The following is a 15,374-nucleotide window of genomic DNA, read 5'->3' on the forward strand; positions in this document are numbered from 1 at the left end:
CCGCACAGCTGTGCCACCGCACGGCCCCGGCACCGCACAGCCCCGGCACCGCACGGCCCCGGCACCGCACGGCCGTGCCCGCACCCTGCCGCTGCCCCAGCAGCCCGCCCGCCGCCGCCTCCGCTGGTCAGCCTCTGAGGAAAAAGCTCCCGCGGACCCGTCTCCCACCCTAGCATGGGATGGGCGAGCCCTGCCAGAGCGGTGCCTGCTCGCCAGCCCCTGGCATAAAGGAAGGAGCGGACAGGGAGTCCTGGGACACGCCGCTGGGTTTCCTGGAGAGCGTTCAAATGGACAACGGGAGCAACGTGTCCTTCCTGCAGTTCTTGAAGACCATCAACCTGGAGCGAGCTGACGGCATGCAGGGGGACAGTTCTGACGTGGTGCGGATTGTCATCTCCCTGGTGTACTCCGTGGTGTGTGCCCTGGGACTGGTGGGCAACCTGCTGGTGCTCTACCTGATGAAAAGCAAGCAAGGCTGGAGGAAATCCTCCATCAATCTCTTTGTCACCAGCCTGGCAGTGACTGACTTCCAGTTTGTGCTGACCTTGCCATTCTGGGCAGTGGAGAACGCGCTGGACTTCAACTGGCTCTTTGGCAAGGCAATGTGTAAGATCGTCTCCTATGTGACAGCAATGAACATGTATGCCAGTGTGTTCTTTCTCACTGCCATGAGTGTGGCTCGATACCGCTCTGTGGCTTCAGCCTTGAAGAATCAGCGTCGAGGAGACCCGCTGGTTGGCTGCTGCTCTGCCAAGTGGCTTTGTGCATTCATCTGGCTGTCAGCTGTCCTGGCTTCCCTGCCCCATGCCATTTTTTCCACCACTGCCACTGTCTTTGATGATGTTCTCTGTCTTGTCAAGTTCCCAGAGGGCCGAGGCAACAATGCCCAATTCTGGCTGGGTCTGTACCACATCCAGAAAGTGCTGCTGGGCTTCCTGGTGCCGCTGGTTGTCATTAGTCTCTGCTACTTGCTCCTGGTGCGCTTCATCAGTGACAAGCACGTGGGCAGCACCTGCAGCGGCCCCAGCATCAAGCGCCGCTCCAAAGTGACTAGGTCAGTGTCCATCGTGGTGCTGTCTTTCTTCTTGTGCTGGCTGCCTAACCAAGCACTTACAACCTGGGGGATACTCATCAAACTCAACGTGGTGCACTTCAGTAATGAGTACTTTCTCTCCCAAGTGTACCTCTTCCCCATCAGCGTGTGCCTGGCACACTCCAACAGCTGCCTCAATCCCATCCTCTACTGCCTCATGCGCAGGGAGTTCCGCAAGGCACTGAAGAGCCTCCTCTGGAGGATCACCTCACCTTCCCTCACCACCATGCGCCCTTTCACTGACACCACCAAGCCTGAGAAGGAGGAGCAGGCTCTGCATGCCATGATGCCTGTCCACCCTGTCCCTGCTGCTCCCCGTGCTGCAGCCGTCCAGGCAGAGGTGGCCTATTACCCGCCCGGGGTGGTGATGTACAGCAGCCGCTACGACCTGCTGCCTGCCAGCTCCATGGAGCAGCACTGCTGAGATGGCAGCGGGCTCTGGGGCGTGGCACGGTGCCAGATGTGGCCTGGGGATATTGAACGCCTGGTCAGGAAAAGGGGAGGAGGGATGAGTAAAGGAGGACTTCTGTGTGAGAGATGCTCTTTTGCGGCTTTGTCTGCCCTCGGAGACACTTGATGGACGTTGTTGTCTGGAAGATGCACCCTGAGCTGGAGAACAGGACTAGGAGGAGGTAGTGGTGGGGTGTCTCTATGACATGTCTTTTAGTGCTTCTACCTGTGCTGGGAAACAAGGACTAGTGAGGGTGATGGGACTCCATCCAGCAAGGATGCAGGATGTGCAAAGCAGCACAGGGAGGTGAGGGGCTGGGCTGGGGGGACTGAGGCTGGAAGGCCTTGGCCACATCCCCTCAAGCTGGAGTTGCAGGCAGCCCTCCCACCCTATGTATTTGTCTGTGGCAGGGAGAGGGAGCTGAGCTGCTTTCCCTGCTGCAGGACCCTGTAATCGGTGCGGGCCTGGCTGGTCACTGCTTCCTGGGCTCCACTGAGGGCTCAGGGATCAGACAGCCTCTCTTCTATCACAAGCCTGCCCTGAGGCGAACAGCCGGGACAAGTGGGTACAAAGCTCCTGCTTGTTCAGGCTTGGCGCCTTTCCCCTCTTCCAGGGACTTGGGAAGGAGCAGGGACAAGGAACACTGTGCTCCCCTCCAGATCAGTGCAGGATCTGCTTTTCTAGCTACCCCCCATCCCCCCAGCTGCTGCCAGGGTATAAAGCAACCCAGACAGCTAAGGAGAAACCCAAGGATGGAATTTGCAGCTTCATGAGGTGTTCCTTTGCCTGGGTTTGGAGGGAGGGTGTGAGCCCCCTAATACTGTTCCCCAGCCTCTCTCCAGGCCACTGAGGGGAAAGGAAACCTCACAGCCCCAGACCATGTGTAGCAAGACAGCATCTCTCCCAGGGCACTGAGGTTGCAGGCTTAAGTTTTACTGCACTTCAGACTGTTCATATTCCACTTCAGGAAATCAGCACAAATGTAAATAAAATTTTTAAAAAGGGGGAAAAAGAAACACTCCTAGCCACTTCAAATCACTTGCTCTGGGATACTTCTGGGTTCACTCAAAACTAAGCACAAAGGCTTTAGTTCTGCTGAGGGTTTGCACTGACTCTTGCCAGTGTTTCAGAGAAGTTCAATTCAGTTCCTCTAGTCTGAGCAGCCCTAGGGCCTGCAGTGCTTTTGTAGCCTAGAGAATGTCAGGGTTTGGCTTTTACCAGCCTCTGTTCCATGGAAATGCCTGGGAAATAATTTGAGGCTTATCTGAGTCGAACTTTTTAGGGGGATGAAAAAAGTGTATTTTTAAGCTGTGAAAGTTTTTATGATGAGGCTATATATCTACTTCTTAAGATATTTTTTTTTAATTATGAGGGGAAAAAATTTAAATCAAAATATCAAAGTATTTGTTTTAAATTATGGAAAAGTGCAACATTTCTGGTTTTAGTTTCAGAGAACAAGTTCATTAATCCCTAATACTGCATATAAGATGATTATTTAAATACAATTTTTGAAACTGTTTTCTATTTCCAACCCCTTTCCTTGCAGTCTAAGTTCAACATCTGCCTGATTCTAAAAAGGCAGAGGGTTGTTTGTTACCTCTAAGTACTGACATGGAGAAAACTTGCTGTTTCTGTCCGAGAAAACTGCTAGACCATAGTGGCAATTACACTTTTCAGACTCGGTTATGTGTACTGTATGTGTTGGTAACTCCTGTTGTAAAATTTATGTTTGGTCTGAAAGCAGCTGGTTCTGCTACTTGCAAGGAAAACGTTATCTTATTTTTCAAGGCAGGAAAGACTTCTCCAGCCTTGGGCATTTGCTAATGGGGAAGATACTGGTTTGCAAGTTGTCTGAAGAGCAGCAGAAGTGAGCTGACAGCTGATGGGCATACTTACACAGATGCAAAGACTCCGAAGAAATCAGACATATCCACAGAAGAACTTGAGCATCTAAGTACTGTACATCTGCCTCTCTAACCTCCTAAATCCTGACTTGGTTGACTGGTGAAGTCTGTAGGTATTTAAGTTTTTTCTAGTAAAATTTTTGTGCCTAGAAACCTGTTCCTGAGCATGCCTAAATCTGCTTAATTCTGTAGCACTTATTTCTGTGCTTAATGGGGATATCTCTGTCGGGACTGGCCACAGTGTATGCTGTGAGGGTGGCAATTCTGCAACCCAGCACAGAAGGCCCTGTGCCAGGCCACGCTAAGTCAGAAGTGGCTGTGAACTCAACTCGTTCCCCCCATCCCTTTGAATCTGTGCCTGGATGTGTTGCTCCTGTTCCAGCTTCAATGTATGTGCAGATATGCTCCTTTCCCCTCCCTTGTGAAATGCTAAATAGGTGGTCACAGCTGTCCCCCACAGCCTCAGAGATTCAGTTCCCCTTTTCCACATCCCAGGGGAATGGCTGAATCTCTGGGCCACTTTGTGAGTGTGCTCGTATTCTCTGGCTTGAAACAGTTCCCTGTTGCCTGAGTTGCTCACTGTTGCTGGATCCTAATGGCAACGAAAGGCCTCGAACTCTGCTTGGCAGCACAGTGGTTAGGGTGTAATCTGCAAAGAGGAATTGTGGAGAGATTTTTTTATTTTTTTTTTTCAGCAAATACAGAAATTGGATCCAGATCTGGGTTCTAGGTCTCCCCTTCCCAAGGACAGTGGTCAACTTCCTCCCAGGTCCTGTTTCAATTAAAGTTCCAGTATGCTATCCAGAAACCTGAGGTCTTTCTAGACCTGCTGATAAAGCACCTTAATGTGCTAAAGGATTTGCAAAATCTGCATTTCTGATCTGGGAGAAAACCCGTAATGTCTGTGTTGCAGGTGAAGAAAGTTGCACAGTTGTATGAGAAAAGGATATAATGAACTCTTAAGTCCAGAGTTCAGAGAGATAATCATGTTTCTGTAGACCAGGAGAAAGTATCTAAATTAAGGACATGGGAGGAATCTCACAGCCAGACGCTCTTCTTACTGTTTGCTTTTGAACAGCATAATTTCTTGCTTAACTTGCTGGAAATTTTTTCCCTATCTGATGTTTAACTGTTTTTGTGCATTAAATAAACAGCTTTCCAAGTGTCTGAAGTGTAACTATGAATTTCAGTAGATAGCAAGCTGCCTGAAAGACAGCCTCTGTGGTGCTCAGCATGGCAAAACCCATGTGCTTTTGTGGATGTCCATGTAGACATAATTCTGTGCCAGGAAAACAATACATTAAATAAAACAGGTGGTGTTCAGAACAAACACATAGTTAGCTCAGAGTGCCAATGTGCCATTGTCAGAGGAAACCCCAGGTGTCTGATCAGTAGAGATATAAAACCTCCCATCTGGCAAATCACCCAAACATGAAAATACCATGAGAGTATGTAGGACTAGACAATGAAATTAGTGGGCAGCTCTCTCACAAGCCACTGATCCACGCAGTGTAAGTCACAGATCTGCTGTTTCAAAGAGGCACAACGCATTCACACTTGGCCAAACGCTGATTTAGGCCAGACCAGCAGCCCAGGCTGTGCAGGTCAGTGCATGTCCAGCACAGCCAAAGAGCACTGCTCTAGCAGTGCATGAGCTGGGAGAAATTCTGCTTCACCTCAGCCGTGAGTCCCAGCTAACAGCATGAAATCTGTGCTGTGTGTTCCATGGGCAGGGGCACCAGCCTGGGCCTTGGCAGAAGGTGCAGTTGCTCTGTTTGCACAGGGTGTGTGGCCTCAGCAGAGGATCATTCCAGCACAACAACAACAAATCCTACCGAGTATCCCGGGGTTTCATAAGTAATGACTACAACACCCTTCAGAAACTCTGTTTCCTACAAATGTTCATGTCTTTGTTTGTAACAATCATCTTTTCGTGTACTAAAATAAACATTGCTGAAGGATACAAAACAGTACTTACTGAATTCTTGACAAGATTTTCATGCTTGGTCTCCTTTGTTACAGATTCCTGGTGGGGTGCTGGTGGAGAGGTGCACTTGGTTATAGAAGGGTAGGGACCTGAAGGTGCAGGCTGACATCTAGTGACAAACTGAGGGAACCTTTAAGGACCGGATATTCTCATTAGGCAAAGACTTTAATTCTTTAGGGACACTTAAGTATCTCAGCCCCTTAAATAACTAACCAAGGTCTTAATGTAATAACAACCTCCAATTGCATTTCCAGGTTTCCCTTTGAAATGCCTCTTCGGTGGAAATGCTGTTTCACTTTCCCAGTGAGTTATTCTGACACTCACTCTAGCAGTAAAAAAAGTCCAGTCCCCTTCATTCCCATTCACGACTGTCTGCTCTAAAATTGATTATTCAATTGAGTGTGTGCACAGAAACTCTGATTTAATTTTATCCCTGAGCTGGAGCAGGAGTAGATATGGGTGCAGTTCAGCTTAAGGACATTAGATTGAGAGCTTGGAACTTCTTTTTTTTAGTAAGGTTTTTTTCTCAAAAGAGAATTCCTATTTTTCCATTTAAAGGGGGTTACTGGAAATATATTTTTATAATTATGAGAGCAGTTAAAAGAATCTCTTCTAGGTACAATCTCAGAAGCAGTCAGTGCTATGAGTAGCCAGTTAACTCATTCCTGTGCTAAAGTGTAGCTGATAATATTCATCAGCAGATTTCTCTGCCTATGTCTGTGCATAGACTCAGAGTCCTTTTCAAAATCCTAACTGTAAAATAGAGACTCACAGGATGGCTGGGAAAACTGGGCCAAAAGATCAGCTGCAGACAGAAGCAATTTCTTTAGTTAATTTTTTGGAAACATTGACTTCCTGGTTGGAAAGGACTGATTATTATTCAGTGTGGGAAATAATAAAATAAGTTTTCTTACTCAGATACCAGCTCTCTCCCTTACTCATCCATTTCTTGGGACAATGAGATACTGTTTCTCCAAGGACTTGTGGTTTTCCTTCAGATCAGCTGAATGAGTATGGTCAGTTGTACAATGCCAAACTAACTGTTGAACACTGACTTCTAAAAATCATTGTTCAATGAACCCTTCCACTTTCGCTCAGCTGAACCTCACTGGATAAAACTGGCGTTTGTGGACAATGATTTCTGTCTGTATTTGTGAAGAATTCTGATCTATGTCAGCACATTGACATCAGGTGGGTGACTCCCACACCAGGGGGTTGTGCCAGCATTCAAAGGGTGTTTAAGGGGCTGAAAAAATGGTGTGACAGGAAGCTCAGGCATCTGGACCAAGGGGATAACAGAGTCCTGCATTCTCTGCGCCAGCACAGGCTGGAGCCCAGTTACCTGGAGAGCAGAGAAGGAGCTGGGACAAGGTGAACGTGAGCCAGCAGTGGGCCTGTGCAGCACAGCCCAGCAGCATCCTGGGCTCCACTGGGCAGGACACTGCCAGCAGGTCAGGGGAGGGTCTCCTTCCCTCTGCTCTTCCCTCAACATCTGGGATGCTGTGTCCCACCCTGGGCAGGTTACCCAGTTCTGGATTATTTACCAGGGAGGCTGCAGTATGGTGGAGGGCTTGGAGCATCTCCCATGTGAGGGGAGGCTGACAGAGCTGTAGGTGTTCAGCCTGGACCTCAGAAAGCTTTAATAGTGTGTGTAAATATCTGATGTGGGTGGGAATTAAAGAAGATGAAATCAGCCTCTTCTCAGTGTTGTCCAGAGAATGGATGAGAGGCAATAGGCAGAAATTGAAATTCCATCATTGAAATGTAAGAAGGAAAAAAACCCATTTCAAATGGTGTGGTCAAGCACTGGAACAGGTTGCCTGGAGAGACTGAACAGTTACCAGCTTTGGAGATGCTCAGAATCTGACTTAACACTGATTGTACTTCTTTAGCAACCCTGTGCTGAGCAGGGGGCTTGGATTGGATCATCTCCACAGGCAAACCCAACTATTCTGTGCTTTTGTGTGACTTTCTGATAGCAAATAGATTGCTCTGCATATGTCTTTGTTCAAATACAGTGGAATTAGCATTAGTGTCTGTCTTGCTTGATGTTTATTCTGAAAAACTTCTACAAATTTTATGCCCTCAAATCATCTACTACTATGAATTTCAAATCACCTATTAAATTATTTTTTAAATGTTTTAATTGCTTTTAATTTCTGCTGAAACTGTGGAGAGGGCTCAGAGGAAATAGTCTTCCCCTGCCCATCAAAAGTCACTTCCTGCTGAAATCCAGCCCCTTGTTCATAGGCCAATCCAGTGATAGATATAGAGGTATAGAGAGCAAACCACGAGGTTCTGAACTGAAGATAAGAGATCCTACAGCAGTAGCAAGTAACTGCTCAGTTTGTACAGTGGATCATAAATAGGGAAAAGAAGAATCTGGTTTAAATTTCAGATCTAGGATTACATTTTCAGAGAGGTAAACTGATATCTTGAATTTTGAGCACACTTGATATAAAGTAATTCCAAGGAAAATATTCCAAAATGCAAAATCCCTGTCCAGAAAAGAACACCACCCTTTGATAAGGTGCCATCTTTTTCACAGACAGAATCATAGTTCCAAAAGCTGTTTTATTGCCACGTTTTGCAATATTATGGTAGTCTAACAATCTAACAATATTTGGGAATATTTCTGCTTGCTGGGATTGGGTGTTTTGTTGGAACTGCAGCAGTTATTAAAGAAAGAAGTGCCTCAGCCCTCAAAATCTGTGGAAAATTAATAACTTGCAAGTTGCATTGCAAGCTAACATAATTTTTTTTAATGCGATTTTCCCGATTTGGGAAAAACCCCAAATAATCTGAGATACATTTGCACTTTTATAGTGATCTGCCAGCCGTGCGGCCCCAGTGTAAAGCTCCCAGACTTCAGTGAAATGCATCTCTGTCAGAGACATTTCCCTTCCCTCTTGTCACTCCTCAGCCTCCACAAATCTGCCGTTTGTCACATTTCCTTCTCACCATCTAACAAGCAGAGGGCCCTTGAAAACAGAGGTGTCCAAGACTGATGCTGCCTCCCTCTGTGTTGCCCCCAATGTCCCCCCATCTCCTGATGCACATTAGCTGCTGTGAGCCAATGCAACAAAAACTCGCCTGCCAAACAAGCGGGGAACGGCTGCACTGCAGGATTGCCTCTTGGCTTCAGCACTGAAGGTTTCCACGGCCAGATTCTGCCATGAGTTTGATGCTAAACATGTCCATGGGGGGCTCCCACCACCGCATGTCCCTAGACCAGTGTCTGCAATACATTAGGCTGTCACTGGCCAGGGGCTGTGTACAAATCACAAACGGGACGGGACTGCCGTGAATGTGCATTGAGCTGTTTTATTTTCCAGCATCATTACATGGTTATGGCAATGGGAAGATGCCATCAGCTCACATCCCAGGCAGCAGACCAAGAACTTAATGTTACAACTTACTTTATAAGTTTTTTGACCAATCACACAAAGCAAAAGCATATTGACAGTAGTTCTGTCCAACCACTATAAGCACAGGTGCCTTTGGTTAAAACAATGCTTGCTTATTTAGAATACAATGCCCGCTTGTAAGCCTTAAAACACAATGCACAGAGCTCCATTATCAAGCTTGGAACTTCCTAATATCTCGCTGGATATACTTTTCTGCAGCTTAGGGAGTTATTCTAGCCAAGCATTAATACACAGACTGTTGGCCATTTGTCCTTACCATTCTACTTTTTACATAACTTTTCTGCCGACTTATTTATCGCTACTGCTTAGCTCTAATCGCAGTTCTGCTGTCTCTGAGGCCTGCCTTTTGCAGCTTTCCCAAAACCCTCCGATTTTATGGATTCCCACAATAGGCAACCGGGCTACGGCTGGCAACGAGCAGCTTCCCTGGGTCGCCCGAGCACAAAAAGGCAGGGAGGGCGGGACGCAGCCGCGGCGGAGGGCAGGGCCGGGCGGGCAGCAGGCGGCAGCCGAGCGCCCGGCTCCCCCGGGAGCCTCGGGAATGGCCCGGGACAAAAGCTCCCCCTGCTCCGGGAGCCTCGCACCGCGGGAAACGGAGGCCTTGCTCCTCTCCGTCTGCTGCGCAATCCCGGTTTTCTGACTTTTGTTTTCCTGCGCGATCCAAACTGACTTTTGTTCTCCTGCTGCTGCGAGTGCTTACCCACGGGAGCAGCCTCCGGTTTGATGGCTCTGTGTGATGTGAAGTCACTGTCCTTAACACACAGGTAAAATACCTGGGAGGTAAAGTGTTTATTTCCAATTAAAAAAAATTAGGAAACGCAGCTGCTTAACACATCTTGTGTATCTGTAGAAGCAATGCATGCAACTGAACATCACAGAAGGAAATAGAAGGAATTCCATAGAAGGAATCACGGAATGGATCAGGTCAGAAGGGACGATAGTGTTCATCTGTTCCAGCCTTCCTGCTCAAGCAGGTTATCTTAGAACACAAGGCACAGGATTTTATCCACAAAGTTCCTAAATAACTCTAGTGAGGGAGATGCCACAGGCTCTCTGGGAAATCTGTTCCAGTGCTCCATTGCTCTCAAAGTAAAGAAATTTTTCATGTCCAGGTGGAACTTTCCATACCTCAGTTCCTGTCCATTTTCTCTTGTCCTATTGCTCAGCAGCACCGAGCAGAGCCCAGTCCATGCTCTGACCCCTCCCTGCAGACACTGGCAGACATTAATGAGGTCTCCCCTCAGTCATCTCTTTTAGAGGCTCAGCATGCCCATCTCACTCAGCCTTTCCTCATAAGAGAGATGTTCCATCCCCTTGACCACCCTTGTATCTCTCTGCTGGACCCACTCCAGGAGTTCCATGGTTGTTTTTACTGAGGAGCCCAGAACTGGGCACAGCATTCCAGACAAGGCCTCACCTGGCCTGAGCAGAAGGGCAGGATCTCCTCCCTTGACCTGCTGCCAAAGCTCTTCCCAATGCATCCCAGGACACCACTGGCCCTCCTGGCCTCAAGGGCACTGCTGGCTCACGGACAGCTTGTTGTCCACCGTGACCCCCAGTCCTTGTCCTGCTTTCCAGCAGGTTGGGCCCAGCCTGTGCCAGGGGCTGTTCCTCCCCAGGTGCAGGATGCTGCACCTGCCTTTGTTGAACTTCAGACAGTTCTTGTCTGCCCATCTCTCCAGGTCCCTCTGAAGGGCTGCAGACCCCTCCTCAGCTTTGTGTCATCAGTGAACACCCTGAGCAGGCCTCTGCCCCTTCCAAGGATTGAGGTGAGACTGACTGGTTCCAGTTCCCTGTGTCCTCCTTCTTGCCTGTTTTGAGAACTGGGTGACATTTGCTTTCTTCCAGCCCTCAGGCACCTCTCCTGATCTCCATGACCTTTCAAAGAAGATCATGAGCCCCCTGGCCATGATGTCTGCCTGTTCCCTCAGCATTTGTGGATGCGTCACATCAGGGTCCATAAAAATCACAAATCACTTTTCACAGTTCAGTCTTGAACAAGTGACCCTGAACGTTTACCTCTTAAATAAACAAGATGGAGCGGCTAGAGAATGGAAATGAATGTTGGAAACTTAGAGGGGAAAGTTTTATAGCTCATTTTTTATAGCTCTGTCATGCCAAAAACATTTACAGACATTTTACAGCAGATAATTCCACCCAGTCCTCCTGCAGTTCAAAAATATCAAATGTCACCATTGCCACATTCACTTGCACCGTCTTTTGACATGCTGCAGGGACTGGTAGTGATTCATAGGCACCAGTGTGAAAGCTGTGAGTTCTCCCAAGGCAAAGACATTTATGATTCATCCTGACTTGTGTAGCCTTTCTGGAAAAAAAGGTTTATCTGCAACAAGCCACCTGAGTTGCTTGTTTTCAAGCAAGCCAAAGAAACTTAATGAGAATGCTATGAAACGCAGAATGAACGGTGAGAAAAAAAAAATCAGAATACTTGTAACATTACTAAGACTTCAAGTCCTCTAAAGAAGGGTCCAGAAGTTCCTTTATGGATTTGCTTGCGTCACACGCCTGCTTGTTAAAGGGGAGTAAGTGGCAGATGTTTGTAAGAGAAAGGAAAAGGGAAGTGCCACGAAGATAAGGTGACAGACTTATCTCCTGCCTTGCTTTGTGCATCCATGACTGTTTCTGTGAGAGGGAGGAGGGTTGGTTATCACAGGACATCTCATCTTTGAGAGGGTTCAGAGGAGGGATACAAGGATGATTAAGGGCCTGCAGCATCCCTTTCACGAGGAAAGGTGAGGGAGCTGGGCTTGTTCAGCCCCAAGAAGAGGTGACTGAGGGGGTGTAGAGCCTCCTTCACTGGAGGCATTCGAGACCCCTCTGGACACAATCCTGTGCCAAGTGCTCTGGGATGGCCCTGCTGGAGCAGGGAGGCTGGACCCACTGTGTGCCCTTCCTGCCTTGACCCACCCGGTGATTCTGCGTGGTTTGTCTCAGTGTATCATTTACATAAACATAATATAGAGAGGATCTTTATTTATTTGATTTTATGTATATGGAAATAAAAAACCAGATGAGAAAGATCAGGCACAAGGTACTTGTAACGTTATACTCACATCACTGCTATAAAGTTGATGTTAAGTACAGTAAATAATCATATTGATGGCTCAAGTCCAGAACTAATGTAAAAGCAGAGAAGAGGTGGAACTTCTTAAATGAATAGCATTACAGTACAATCCTTCAAAACCTCCAACACTTTTAACATTTTAGCATTTCTTTTGCTGAAATAAATATTTTATCCCCTTTCATGTATTAGTAATATATTATATTAGTAACATACATTAGTAACATTTCTATTGCTAAAAGAAATATGTGTTTTATCCCCTTTTATGAGTTAGTAACATTTTATATTGCTTTCAGTAACACTTGAGATAAATTTTCAACTTCAGAATGAGCACCATCATTTTTTTGTTTTATAAACAAAAAAATGTTTTCCAAATTGTTTATACTTTTTTGTCAGTTTCTCATTTCTAACAAAGACTCATAAAGATACTTTTTGAAGTTCTGGGAGCAATACAGGATGTTTTTATGGAGATTTCCAGAGAAAAGATGACTTTAATGTTTCTGTCATCTGTAGCCAACAGTGGGTTTTTAAGGGAAAGATCATGAGGTTGTGAGAAATTATGAGTTCCTGAAACAATTTTCTCTGAATCAATCTGTAAATAGAAGCACTGATATACATGATGGGCTCTTCTCACTTCTCTCTACAGGTTCAGAACCTTTCTTGCATTGCCCCAGATCTGTGGTCCCTTTGTGGGCCTGAATCAATGCCAGCATCCTCTTTGTGTAAGATAGCAGGCATAACATTGACCATTTAAATATTAATGTTCTAATGGTGTTAAACCTCAAAGAATATATTGACAAAGACATAGGTAAACATTTTGCAGCCTCACAGTGGAATCAGAGCCTTATGGCCTCAGCTCCTGGTGCACAAGTTTATGTGGTGCAGTCCTATGAAACCAGATCACTTCCTCCTTTATCTATTTTTATGGCTCCATAGACGCCTTGCCCTTCCCTTGAAAATTTGTCCTCCCAGGAGATATGGAGTTAATGGAAGTTAGTGAGTTAATGATGGCATAAAGCTAATTGGGAAGACAACAATCCTTCATTTTCTGTCTTCCTCCTGTTTGTGCCTGTTAAGGCCCTTGTGCTCCAGCTGTCTCTGCACCTGTAAACTGTTTCAAACACAGTCCAGGGGCTGTCTTCCCAGGCTTTCACTTTCATGGGTGTGAAATGAAGAGCCACAAAGCAAAAAAACCCATGAAACGTGGCTTATTCAAATGGCAGGATGCAGATGCTGGGATGAGGTTTGCCAGGCACTGAGCCCCTTTTGGAGCCTGCAGTGGAGACAGTCATCATCAAGAAAAGGTATCTGAGGCTCCCACGGGCTTGTTGAAATTAATAAGAATTTACCTAAGGGAAAATTGGTTTTCCTGAGAATATGTGACTCACTCTACTCTTGAAAACATAGAAAAAGGATGAAGCTGATGCATCTCTGCAGGGACACTCGATGCTCAAATGTAACCTTTTATTGTTGGTGTTGTCAGTTCGTGTCTTGCAGAGCTTCTAAGAGCTGATAAGCTCAACACTGCATTTCTCTGAACAGTGTTGATGATACATGTGCAGCATTAAGAACAAAACCAACCATAAACACCATACTTGCCCATAGTCTCTCAATGTTCATTAACAATATTGCATTAACAGATGGCTTCAGGTGGCTTAACTTATAACATAGTGGATAGATATGACAGTTTTCAGGACAGAGGAAGCACAGCATAAATACAACATATTGCTTTTACAAACAGGTTTTCAAAACTGTGACAGTATTATAAAAATAAGAAAGAAGCTTCATATGCAATTAAATACAAATAACTGGGCTTATGTATTTACTGTACAATAATTCCTGATAGTGCTTTGCAGAACTGAATTTATCTACAATATTCTGTAGAGAGCAAATGCCATTTCAAGCAAAGCATGAAGGAAAACAGAGAAAAGATAAATGCTACTTTAAAATAAACGCTGTCATATCCAATGTCAAGATTTATGTGGTGAACCAGCTGTCAAGTTCTTACATTGGCCAAGTTTATTTTTTCAATTACAGCATCAGAACTGAGAGGCCACTTTTTAATGAAGGAAGAAATGGCAGCTGTTTCCCATAGACAGATTTTTAGGTACCTACACATAGATTTGCAAAGCACCTTTGGGTAGACTTTCCTGACAAGCTCAGCCAGTACTTTCACTTCATTCATGCAGAAGCAGCAGGATCCAGTACAAAATAATTGCTTTACAGTAATGCTTTTAAGTAACAGGCTTCAATCTTTTATATATTCCAGTCATTTTTCACACTCAAATCTGCTCTATACAGTAGCTGGTAATGAGCTTATCCCATTTAGCAGTACCACTAATCATAACAGAACTGCACCCTGCATGACCTCTGACATCTGTTTGAATCTCCTGCAGCTTTTGACTACTGGAGGGAACAGCCCCCAGCTTAGGACACTTGAAGAACAAGATAAATAAGAACTTTCGTCCTAACTCTGTCCTTTTATATTACATCAGTTTATCACATTCTTCATCCGCTAACTTTCACAAATTGGTAATGAGGAGTTTCATAATGACTCCTGGTGTAGGGTATCAAAATACCATGGCCACACACACCATCACATGTCACAGCATGTGAACACACTCTGTGTGTGTGTATGTGTGTGTGTATGTGTGTGTGTGTGTGTGTGTCTGAGGCATAAGACAACCAGTTTTATCAAGCCTCCATTTCATAAAGCTCTGGAATTGCAACCGATCCAAGGAGGTAAGAGAGGATGACGTGTCAGCAGCATCAGCACAGCAACAGCACCGGTGCTACTGACCCAGAAAGAAAATGCTCCCCTGGGGAGATCCCTTCCAACTGCTTCTTGCAGTCCTAGTCCACGTACCGAATGCAGAAAGCCACGAAGCAGCAGCCGATCAGCGCCACTGTGGATGCCGAAATCACGGTGACGGCGCTGCCGGCCACGCTCACCAGGAGCCCCAGGCCCACGCCGAGAATGATCTGGGCCAGCTGCACCATGCAGGTCAGGGCAGCACAGTCGATGCCCTTCCCTCGCCCGTGCTCCCCTGCTTGTTCCCCTTCCTGCAGCTTCAGGCTCTGCAAAGAAGCACAGAACAAGCCCCAGAAACGGGACAGTGTCAGCAATGCACAGCTCTTGGCTGAGACGTTGTTACATCCCCAGGGGCAGTGGGGCAGGTTAATAGGTCACTGCTCCCCTTCTTGTACCACAGGGATTTTAAGTAACAGTGAGCTTTGCAAGCTTCCACCAAATTTTTTCTCATCTGCAGTTTTTCCCTCTATCCCTTCTCTTAAGGAAGTAATTGAAAATGGACCGGAAAAATTAGACATGATTTTCAAGTTCAGGTCAACTTGAGCTCTGTCAAACTGACATTAAACAGTACAGGTCATCCTGTCATGAATAATTTGGCTCTGACTCATGGCTGAAGG

General features: G+C 46.2%; 2 protein-coding genes and 2 long non-coding RNA genes across 7 annotated transcripts in view; 2 read left to right on the forward strand and 2 right to left on the reverse strand.

The window, feature by feature from the left end:
- Positions 1–5,543, forward strand: RXFP3 (relaxin family peptide receptor 3). Of its 2 annotated transcripts, none has more exons than XM_064403611.1 (2): positions 1–1,850; positions 3,333–5,543. In XM_064403611.1, the coding sequence occupies exon 1, from the start codon at positions 180–182 to the stop codon at positions 1,515–1,517; it is 1,338 nt and encodes a 445-aa protein (XP_064259681.1). In that variant the 5' UTR covers positions 1–179; the 3' UTR covers positions 1,518–1,850; positions 3,333–5,543. The 2 variants fall into 2 exon arrangements, with proteins under 2 accessions (XP_064259681.1, XP_064259682.1); XM_064403612.1 differs by having other exon boundaries at positions 1–1,725.
- Positions 3,960–10,908, reverse strand: LOC135289774 (uncharacterized). Its single transcript, XR_010352503.1, has 3 exons — positions 9,564–10,908; positions 5,427–5,565; positions 3,960–4,097 (listed from the first exon to the last, which is right to left on the reverse strand). It is a non-coding gene; the product is annotated as an uncharacterized LOC135289774 (long non-coding RNA).
- Positions 9,406–15,374, forward strand: part of LOC135289773 (uncharacterized) — a 15,761-nt gene continuing 9,792 nt past the window's right edge. For all 3 annotated transcript variants that reach the window (XR_010352501.1, XR_010352498.1, XR_010352500.1), the window contains exon 1: positions 9,406–9,627. This is a non-coding gene — a long non-coding RNA (uncharacterized LOC135289773). The remainder of the gene's footprint in view (positions 9,628–15,374) is intronic.
- The window catches only part of SLC45A2 (solute carrier family 45 member 2), an 18,714-nt gene continuing 15,081 nt past the window's right edge, over positions 11,742–15,374 (reverse strand). The window contains exon 7 of the mRNA XM_064403610.1: positions 11,742–15,023. Within this exon, the coding sequence (XP_064259680.1) occupies positions 14,799–15,023 (225 nt within the window). The 3' untranslated portion in view covers positions 11,742–14,798. The remainder of the gene's footprint in view (positions 15,024–15,374) is intronic.

The sequence above is a fragment of the Passer domesticus genome, chromosome Z, assembly GCF_036417665.1.
Source record: "Passer domesticus isolate bPasDom1 chromosome Z, bPasDom1.hap1, whole genome shotgun sequence".
In the NCBI taxonomy this organism is placed as follows: domain Eukaryota; kingdom Metazoa; phylum Chordata; class Aves; order Passeriformes; family Passeridae; genus Passer; species Passer domesticus.

Bases quoted from the DNA above. Each gene is read 5' to 3' on its own strand.
- RXFP3 (XM_064403611.1), top strand. From the start codon at position 180: ATGGGCGAGCCCTGCCAGAGCGGTGCCTGCTCGCCAGCCCCTGGCATA.